The following is a 10,631-nucleotide window of genomic DNA, read 5'->3' on the forward strand; positions in this document are numbered from 1 at the left end:
TAAATAACTCAGATCTATAAAAATAGTTGCTTAAACATTTTTTGTTCCGTATTTAGGATTTCTAGCTCATGACCTTGAAAATACAGTAATCCCCGTTATATTGCAGTCCAGCACTGTCATGGATTTTTCTGTTGAACGTTTTTTGTTTTGAAATACATTTACAATGTGTTTTAAGTATGTTTAAATAGGTTTCAATGCGACGACAGTGTGTGGGAGGATTACTTTAGAACAGACTACTGGCATTCCCATTTTTATGTCAATGTGGAAAGACGATTTGAGATACGAGTGTTTTGAATCACGAGCATGATCACTGAATGAATTATACTTGTATCTCAAGGCACCACAGTATAAAATTGTTTTACTTGTCAGTTGTGAGTGATACAAGAATCAGCGTCACTCTCCGCTAGGTGACATGTCACTTTATTGGACCGCTCCTGCACAAATGAACATCTTATTACAGGTCATGATCACATTATAATCACACTGACCACCGGAAGTGTGTCAATTTAAAGGAATACACAAAACAAAAACACAAAAAGGATCAGAAATCTTAAATCTTCCATTATAATCCAATCCGCATCCTTGTAGGTACTTCACTGCTTACTAGTTTAAAACTTGAACCACAATTAAATCAGCTACTTTTTCTTTTCTATTTATTTATTTTTACTTTGACCCAATTTCCAAGCCTATACACTGGAACATTAAAATGATTGAAATGTCATCATTAACATTGTTCTAAAACAATTTACGCCAGATGCAACAAGTTGATCAAAACAAAGGGCAGGTGGTGTTGTTTCAAGATAAAACATTAAAACCGGAGGGACACACATCCATCCATACAGTGCAACATCATGACACAGATCAATCTTTAAGTACAGTCCAGATTGCGCGCAACATCAGATATTCCGCTGACCTCCGCAGTGCAAGCTGAAGTTCATCAGTGGCTCACTTATCTGGTGGCCCGACAGTTGTTTGATGAGGCAGAAAAGGTCATAACATGTCCTCCGACCCGGGGGTTCAGTCTTTGCTTCGGCTCATGTCCCTAACAAGTCTCCCCAATATGGGAAAGTCTTCATCTCGCAGATTTTTTCTTCTCACAGTGACGCCTCACCCCTCAGCTTTGAAGTTACAGAACGGATTCGCTCGGCGGTCAGTTGAAGCCCAACCCGGCGCCCTTTGGTCTCTGTAGGGCCCGGATGGGCTCCGTGATGCCCCGCCCCTCGGGACCCAGGCCGACGCCTGGGGTCCAGCCCATGCTCTGCAACATGCGGTTGCCAACGTTGCTGTCGGGAATGGGCGGCACGTTCTCGCCCACCACCGCTGAAACAAAGAGGAAGGGTGGGAAGACAACGTGACAGTTAATTATTACTCTACCGTTAGAATGTAATCGATTCATTAACTTAACAGCGCCGTAAATGAATTACAAGTTACTGTCCGCTATAAAAGACCATTTGAAAGTGAAGCTACATTGAAACCCAATTTCATTTCACTGTGTACACTAACACTAGACATTCAACCTTGAACTCATTTGATGCGCATTCGTTCGGATGTTGTGGCTGGTGAGTGTATTAATTTAGTTGTCATCGACAATTAAGCACATCACACTCCAGTCGTGTCGTACAAACATTGTGACGCACAGTAAGGGGAAAGTGCATTTGTCCTGAACAGATTGTGGTCATCTTGTTCCATCTCTTCCGAGAAGTTCAGCCACAAGAGTGCCACTCATTACGCCTTTTAATCTTCGCTTTATTTGCACGCAGCGCCGGGTTAAGCCGTCCTCTCGTTTACACACTCGAGGGCCAAGTTCCGGGCGGGTCCGAGCCAAAACCTTTCGCATTTGCCAGCCACCTGCTCTCGCACTGTATAGCTTTGAAATGTGGGCCAGAGCAGGTGATGAGCTTGCCCGTCAGCAGCGGCATCTCTGCGACTGACAGCCGAGTCTGGTCCGGCGGAGCTTAAAGCGGAAACCGGGTTAGGAATTGCGATCAGGGTTTAACGGCGTGTCAGGAGCGCTAATAATTGCCCGTCTCTGAACTGATCCTTTTCCAAACACGGAGGGAGGCATATCAATGGATGAGAGAAAACGAGAGGATATAAGACTATAAACTATACAAAAAAAAGAGTGCAGAACCCACCAAGGTATTTGTCCCCTGCAAAACTGACAAGTGGATTATATTTTTTTTCCTTAAAATTACATGAAGTAAATGGCAATTTTATCTTAATAATTTTACCATTTATCTGTCAAACACATTTGAAATAGAAAACAAAATGAATACAAATAAACAAATAAATAAATAAAAACAAATATCCAGTGGATAAACACCAAAATATCTGCAACTAGTTTTCAAAGAATGCAATAAAGTGCAAAGAATTTAAATAAGTACAATAACAAAGTGATTCAAGTAAAATTCAAGCATTCTTACCATTGAACTGGTAAAACTGCAAATACATAAACTGTTTCAGAGGTTTTAGGAACAAAAGTTTATCTTGTTCTGAAGGCCTTGGTTTTACCCGAACGTCAGACTGAACACCAGGGGCACCAACGTAAAAAGGAGTACGTAGAGAAGAGATGGAGAATATGTTGCTAAATTTCACTTTTGCACCTAGTTTAACAATGGTATATATTTTTCCACGTGTTACTGAGAATACCATTTGAAGATTATATTTTTATTTTAAACTGTTTATGAGGGCACAGTGAACTGCAGAAGTGCAGTAATTGCACTAATTGTTTGTTGTTACATAATAAAGGCCTTTGATTCCATAGAAATTACTTCAACTAAAAAATTTACTCATAAGCCTATTAATTAAGGCATCACGGTTGCCTAATGGTAAACATGGTCAAGGTTAGGGGTTCAAATCCGAGCTCCTGCATATTCCAGTGTGGAGTCTGCATGTTTAGGCTTCCTCCCACATTCCAAAACAACATGTTAGGTTCATTAAAGACTAAACTGTCCTTTGATGTGAAAGGTTGTTGGACTTTATGTGCCCTGCAATTGGCTTCTGACCAGGGTGTACCCTCGCTCAAAGTCAGGGGGATAGGCTCCAGCTCACCCACAACCCTATATAGAAAATGGATGGATGAAAACATTAATTTAGAATTAAGCAAATATTTTTTTGCCAATTTTATTTGGGTATTTTCTTTTGTATCCTCAATAAGATCCCAACCAAGATTAAATGAGAACATACTTGGATTAAAAAAAATTATGTTGTTTTTTCTATGTTGATATCAAAAAACATAATGGACACAAATGTAAACATAAACTTAAGAGAAGTGAACAGTTGCTAATAAGGATAAAATGGCGCGTGAGGTGCTCATGCAAGTACCTGAGGGCGCCATGGAACCGAGGGGGGCTGCCTTCCGCCTCCGCTTGACGTCCCCCATGCACAAAGAGCCCAGGTGCCCGCTCGTCTGTCTGCGACAACGGATGCGAGCACCGGTATACATGATTAGAGAAGGACTTTTAAGAAAGAGGAAGATGACGACAAATAAGCAGCAGCTAAAATGTCCTGACCTGTTAGCTGTTTTTACCGAGCAGCTCCTGCGATGGCCTCGTTCTGTCCGAGTGTCCCAGTGCAACTTTAACGAGGGCAGGACAAGCTTAATAAATGTCAAATTACACTAAATCACAGCATGAATGCTTTTCACTGTTCACTTTCTCTTGAGCTATTAATTCACAGAACAAAGGAGGCAAAAAGAAACAATTTTATTTTTTTGTAGTGTATGAAGTACAGTGAATCTTCGCGCACTCCCTATATCGCAGCTTTTTAAGATCTGACCTAGCACTGCCAATCAAAAATGACACAAATGTCTTGCGGAATGTGGGAGTTTCGTCAAGACTCACCTGTCCATGTTCTCTCCCTGAGCTTGAGCTGAACCACGGCCTATTGAGAGTGATGCTTTATTGGATGTGACATCATAGCACATCATCAAATAAGACCCATATTTTAAGGACAATAACTCACTCGTGGCCGTCGCCAAAGCCCTGACCGCTGCCGCCCTGCAGCCCATCGTCACAGCGCCTCGGGTGTCCGTGGAGACGGTTTAGCCGGGCCTGCAACCCTGGTGGGCATACAGCGCCGCTGGTAAACAATGAAGGCCCCTCCAAAAGTGAATTAAAATACTGAAATCCAAACCCAAAATTATTTTATACCGTGTACTATTAAGAACAGGTTGTAAACTTTATCAGACCCTTCCTGATGAACATTGACTTTGATTTGTGACTGGCGCCCCCAATTGGCAAAATCAAACAGAATCCCAGAATTAAATCTACATGGAGTGCTGCCATGACTTACGAGTCCCCCAACTTATGATTTTTTTTTTTCCAAGATACGAGCAGACCCTTGGTAAAAACATTTTATTTGTGTTTTATTATTTTAATTAAAATATATTTTTAAAATTGCATCACTTATGGATAGATCTTCAAAGAGAGGACCATACAAAAAGTAATAGTAGTCAAAAATAATTGATTATGATTCATTTACTGGTTTGGTCCATAACATCTGTCAGAAAATCGGCAAAATGTTGATCATTGATTTCCAAAGTAAAAGCAGGTGTTTGCGAACATCTTCTTTTGATTACTCACACAGCTAATCAGTCTGATTTCATGGCGGACGACAGAAATGGGAAAATATTAACTGTTGAGAGGCTGAAATTCCGAGGATTTGGACAATTTAAAGTTAAACCAGGTCTCTTAACACTTAATGTGTCACAAGCGTCGTCGCAGAACCATTTAACCCCTTGGTCAAGGTACCACTGTTTTTATTTCCTACCTCTCCTGGTGTCGGGGGTCATGAGTGGGAAGGAGCCCGTGAGGATGTTGTTGAAGACTGGGTCGTTCAGGTCCAGCTCCTCGGCACCCGCGTCTCTCTCCCACCAGGGGATGACACCCGCCACTCCGCACGCGCCCCCAGTGCCAGACCCAGGTTCGCCCTCGCAGAACCAGTCGCTCTGCTCGTCGTCACCTGGAAGTTGCATTTGGTGTAAAGCTAGAATGTGCAAATGAAACATGACCTTTAAGAGCTAGTACCTTGCCTGCCTTCATCGTTGGTGTAGAGCCCTCCATCGCTGCTGTTACTCACACTGCTGGTTTCACTAAAGCACAGCGGAAGGAAAGAACATTTTGTTTTGAAGATAAAAAGACAATTATTTAAAAAAAGATATGCAGAATGGATCAAGGTGCTGCCAGCCATTTTCAGAGCAGAATTCCACATATTGCCAGCCATTTTAGAGCATTTTGACTATTCTTTCAATGCCAATAAAATACTGTGTTTGGAACAATATAAGCACTCAACTTGCGTTGGTTTCACCAAAAACAACAGTTTCAGAGCAAAAAGCTTAGACAAACGAAAATGTCTCATTTTCATTGGTTCTTAGTAAATTTGGATTTATGATTACGTTTGTGCCGGTAGGGTGGACGAATGATTAGCACATCTGCCTCACAGTTCTGAGGACCCGGGTTCAAATCCGGCCTTGCCTGTGTGGAGCTTGCAGGTTCACCCCGTCTCTGCATGGATTTTCTCCGGGTACTCCGGTTTCCTCCCACATCCCAAAAACATCCATGGTAGGTTAGTTGAAGACTCTAAATTGCCCGTAGGTGTGAATGTGAGTGTGAAAGGTTATTTGTTTATATGTGCCCCTGCGCCTGAAGATAGCTGGAATAGGCTCCAACAGGCCGCAACCCTTGTGAGGATAGGCGGTACAGAAATGAATTCATGAATGATTACGTTTGTCAGTTTGAAGTTACCATTCTGGGTTTTTCTTTCATTAACATAGCGGTACCAAAAATTTGGTCCATGTGTGTACCACAAACTTATGTATTGTTATTTATCACATTTATGTGTTATATAATTAGGTGTTTATTTGTATTTTTTTCTATTTTATTATGTATTTATTTTTGTGTATGTATTCATTTTCTATATTGAAGCTATGTAATGACTTTTTATATTTATGTATTTTTATTATTCTTTGTATTAAAATTTAAACACATTTTATTCAGTTATTGTAATTTTTAAATATATGTATTTTCTTATATTTTATCATTTAATTCAATAACTTCTATTTTATTTGACTTGATTTTGTGTGTCTTTTAATTTCTGTATTTACTGTCCAACAAGACTCACGTGATTTAGAAAGGAGTGCCAAAATGGACTCTAGTCAGCTTCTGGATTAGGACAGGAACAGAAAAAGTCCAAACACTAACCACCTGTCACTCATCTCCTCATCCGAGCCCTTCTGCTCCTCCAGCTCCATCTTGTCCTTGCATCCTTCCACCAGAGACGAGATGGGCTCCTCGCTCTCCACCACCACGCCTTCGTCGGCAGCATCCGCCCCCACCTTTTGGAGGGCCAGCTTCCTCTTCTTCATCCTGTTCTTTACTCCCACCGCCGGCAGGCCGTCCCCGCAAATCTCCATGGCGACCCGGCCCTCACTCGGGCTCAGCCGGTGGGGTCTGGTGCCAGCCGCGCGAGGCTTGGGGACAGACGGGGGGGCCAGCATCATGGTGGAAGGGGGCTCCGGCTCGGCGGGGGGGTCCACGGCCATGCGCTTGAACTTGCGCCGTCGCCTGAGGCTGCGTGTTCCCTCGGCGGACCCCAGGACGCCCGGGTCGTCCGGCCACAGGGGCCGTTTGCTCCTGCCCGCGTCGGACGTCTGGGGGGTGCGGCGTTTAGGGCCCAGCTGCTCGTCCGAGTCGCTGTTGTCGCGAGTGTGGCTGTTAGAGGCAGACACGCCACCTGTGCCCGCACGATAGTCCTGCCGCAAAAAAACAACAACAATACAACAACGTCATGGACATCAGTGGAGCATGGACCTCCGCCAAGGCCGAACATTCCACATCACTCCAGTCCCGTAGGTGGCAGTAATACCCATTAAGTTGATGCTAGATTCCACATTAAGCAAACTATTTCAAATTAATCGACAACTATTTTGATAATCGATTTATCATTAAGAGACCTTGTTTAATGTAAAATTGTTCCAGCTCCAGCACTCCCGCGACCCTAGTGAGGATAAGCGGTTCAGAAAATGGATGGATGGATGGATGGATAATGGGTTCTGAAGAAATAGTTTTATTGTGTGAGGAAAAAAAATGCTTTTTTGGGGAACATTTTTCGTCAGATATCGCCGATAGAAAAACTATGTATCCTCAATTATTACAATGACATTGAAACTGAAGGCAGCAATAGAACGGAGTCCTGCAGTGAAGATGTGATAGTGGCGTATGATACTGCAACGTCCAGAGCCAAGCGTAAGCTGACATGTGCAACTGTATCCTTAAATGTTACAATCTTGACCACCATCAATGCAAAACGGACTCACCTTGTGCTCTTCCACACTGGACTCAGAGCCCTCGCTCAGGTGGCCCGTCTCCCAGGGCGGGTGCGGGTTGTCCGAGCGGCGTTTCCTGCCCCTGCGCTTCCTCGCCTGTCTCTTTAGCAAGCAGCCCACGGTTAACGCGTGGTCTCCGCCGTCGCCACCGCGCGCCGCCTGCTCCGAGCTCTCCTCCAGGGCTGACACCAGATCATGGACCAGCTCGTCCATTGTCCGGCGAAAGTGCCTGAGAGGAAGATGACTGCGTATTTTAAGGGGCACACACATACTGAACAGAGCAGACTAAGTCAGCAAATTCACGATTCCCGGACGTCTCTGACAGATTATCCTGACTAGGGCAACAGCTATGGAATATTTTTAGAATTTAGTATTTTACTAGCGTCTGCCTCACAGTTCTGAGGACCCGGGTTCAATCCCCGGCCCCACCGATGTGGAGTTTGCATGTTCTCCCCGTGCCTGCGTGGGTTTTCTCCAGGCACTCCGGTTTCCTCCCACATCCCAAAAACATGCGTGGTAGGTTGATTGAAGACTCTAAATTGCCCATAGGTGTGAATGGTTGTTTGTTTCTATGTTCGCTGCGATTGGTTAGCAACCGGTTCGGGGTGTACCCCGCCTCCCGCCCGAAGATAGCTGGGATAGGCTCCAGCACACCCGCGACCCTAGTGAGGAGAAGCAGCTCAGAAAATGGATGGATGGATGGAGTATTTTATTATGCCATCAAAAATGTATTTTGCATTTGTAAACACAATAACGTGCATGACAGGTGCAGGTGTTAGTTTTGTACACTTGCGGTCGCCATCATCACGTTCTACTGTAGTATCTGTGACTTTGAATGTGTATGGCTTTAAAAGGCGAGGCCTGGCCTGGAGAGTGACGCGTGTCAGTGAATGACAGTGTAGAGTTGGCTGGCTGTTAACTGGCTAGTGTAGAGTGGGCTGGCTGTTAACTGGCTAATCAGTTAGCCTTCTGGGCCAGATCACCCTTGAAAAGGCGACCTTAGTCTTCTTCTGTTTTTTGTTTTTTTTAATATATATTCTGGTTAAATAAAGGTTTTGATTGATGGATTGATTACCGCCAACTTATGTCTACATGGAGTGGTCCATCTGTCTGCAGTAACATTAGTCCATGTGGAAAAATTATCCATATGAAGTTTAGAGGCAGAGGTTTTGCTTCGACCTTTTTGGAATTTAATTATTCTAATAATCGTTGCAGCCTTAATCCTGACCGATTGTCCTGTGGTGTGGGGTGTGTTATCGCCCGAACCCCAGCCTTATGTTTCTGTCATGTTACCCCATAAATATTGATTGTGAATGTGAATTGCTCCAGATGATGTATGTGACAGTTGCATGCTGTTATGTTGCATTTATTTTTTTTTGACATGATGGCAGTATCAACAGATGCATTAAGTCAGGTACCAACTGCATGTTAATAAGAAAGACAACAGGGGAAACTGAATTTCCCTGTAGTGAATCCCTCAGATAAAGTTGTTTTCGTCTTTTACACCCCATACAAGAGGTCAGTGTTGTATTTGTTTCGACTATAAACAGCAGTTGAATGGGACCATTTTAAAGCGGCCAAACGCTGAACAACCCACTGACAACTGTCAAAATTTGGGAACTCCACTCTCACAGATGGAACCTGATGACATTAAAGCTCCAAATCACGACAATTTAACGCTACCGCCAGAGTTGACTTGATAACTCAAGTTAGCTAAACACGTAATTTACCCGAGAATTGTCACTAGGACAACACACTGTAACATACTTAGGACAATAACACTGCTTATAATGATCCCCTCTTTATCACCACTCCAGCCAGAAAACCAACTTGGCTTATTATTAGCTTCGGATGCTAACAAGACCTTTGGCTACTAGTTGCTCACTACGCTCGTGGCTGGGACATCTTGACAGCCGTTTAGAAACGCAACTAAGCTCTAATCGCATTCACACAATGTCACTTACGTCCATCAGTTGTCTTTTGGCGAGAAAGTAAGGAGAGGACACACGACGACGAGGAAGCTACGATGCTAACCGGATAGCACGGCTAGCTGTAGCCGGCTGCTGCTTTCACGAGACGGCGTCAGACGACAACAACAATTTTACGTGATTTCTTTCTCTTTTTTATTTATTTACTTTAAATAAAATGAACACCTACCAGCCGTTTCCCGCTTTGCCGATGCTTTTTCGGTTAGCCGCGCGGAACATTAAAGCCACCGAATGCCGAGCACCTTTAACAAGAAATGACGAAGGGAGATTTACACATCACAAGCACCATCCTGACACAAAAGCCGAGAGAGAGAACACTGAAAGCAGCGATAGGTATTAGTGCCTTCAGGTACCATGGGAAAGTTGGGCATTCTCGGATAAATCGGTGGTTTCTTTTAGAGTACGATTATTTTATACATACATTTCTATCAAATAATTGTTATTTTTCGTGTTAATAATTCATGTATACAAAACTGTGTCATTGTCTCACCCAATATTGAATCATACAGTCAACATTTATTAGTCACACAAAAAAGATTATGTGTTGTCGCAGGTTCGCAAACACACCAAGAGCAATACAGTCGTCCCTCGCCATCTCGCGGTTCACGTTTTTGGGATTTTTAAATTGTACCAGAGGCGGCGGAACAACACGTGGACTTACAACAAAGTGAACAATCTTGCTCAAAAATGTAATACACACCATTGATTTCAACGATAGGAATGCAGAAAGTCGTAGTTAGCGAAAAAAAATAGACTGTCCAAAAGATTGAAGTGCATACAAATTATGTGTGTTTTCTGCTACAAAGACAATTTATTTACTGTCTTTAAAATACTGTTGTTCATGTTAGTCTTTGATTGGTTGCTACATTGGTTTGGTTGAATATATTGTTAAAAAAATTAAAAGTAATGCTAAAAAAATGGTGGAAAAAAACTATTGATTTATATGAAATAAACATTTTTTATGGTTTTCTATTTTTTTGTGAATGATTTTTATTCAGTTATTTTTATCCTAAAAATGAAGACAGACGTTTCCTGCGTTGGAACGAAACTCTGTCGTAAACCGTGTACCCTGTATGAAGGAGAATGTTTGCAATTTTATCTTTAAAAAAATGATCAAAGTGATTTGAAATACACATTTGTTGCCATTCATTTTTTAAATTATTATTTCTCATTCTTCACATTTTCAACATAAAGTCATGTCTTCAAGTTTGTGGATTTAAATATTTGGAATAATTATTTTTAGTATGTAGTAATGAGTTAGAATAATTAAATATTTAGTTTAAACGCACAAATATGAAAGAATCTTGCACTCCCACATT

At 42.5% G+C, this 10,631-nt stretch overlaps 1 protein-coding gene across 10 annotated transcripts; it reads right to left on the minus strand.

Annotated features, from left to right (window-relative positions):
• Nucleotides 1–404: 404 nt before the first annotated feature.
• On the minus strand, nt 405–9,644 carry gpatch2 (G patch domain containing 2). Of its 10 annotated transcripts, none has more exons than XM_061754327.1 (10): nt 9,482–9,640; nt 7,316–7,553; nt 6,201–6,751; nt 5,028–5,092; nt 4,771–4,962; nt 3,964–4,060; nt 3,843–3,897; nt 3,513–3,577; nt 3,325–3,409; nt 405–1,320 (listed from the first exon to the last, which is right to left on the minus strand). In XM_061754327.1, exons 1-10 carry the CDS (start codon nt 9,529–9,531, stop codon nt 1,108–1,110), a joined length of 1,611 nt encoding a protein of 536 aa, XP_061610311.1. In that variant the 5' UTR covers nt 9,532–9,640; the 3' UTR covers nt 405–1,107. The 10 variants fall into 10 exon arrangements, with proteins under 10 accessions (XP_061610311.1, XP_061610314.1, XP_061610312.1 ...); XM_061754330.1 differs by having other exon boundaries at nt 3,325–3,413; XM_061754328.1 differs by having other exon boundaries at nt 6,204–6,751; nt 9,482–9,639.
• Between the last annotated feature and the right edge of the window lie 987 nt (nt 9,645–10,631).

This window comes from Phyllopteryx taeniolatus, chromosome 18 (assembly GCF_024500385.1).
Source record: "Phyllopteryx taeniolatus isolate TA_2022b chromosome 18, UOR_Ptae_1.2, whole genome shotgun sequence".
Taxonomy (NCBI): domain Eukaryota; kingdom Metazoa; phylum Chordata; class Actinopteri; order Syngnathiformes; family Syngnathidae; genus Phyllopteryx; species Phyllopteryx taeniolatus.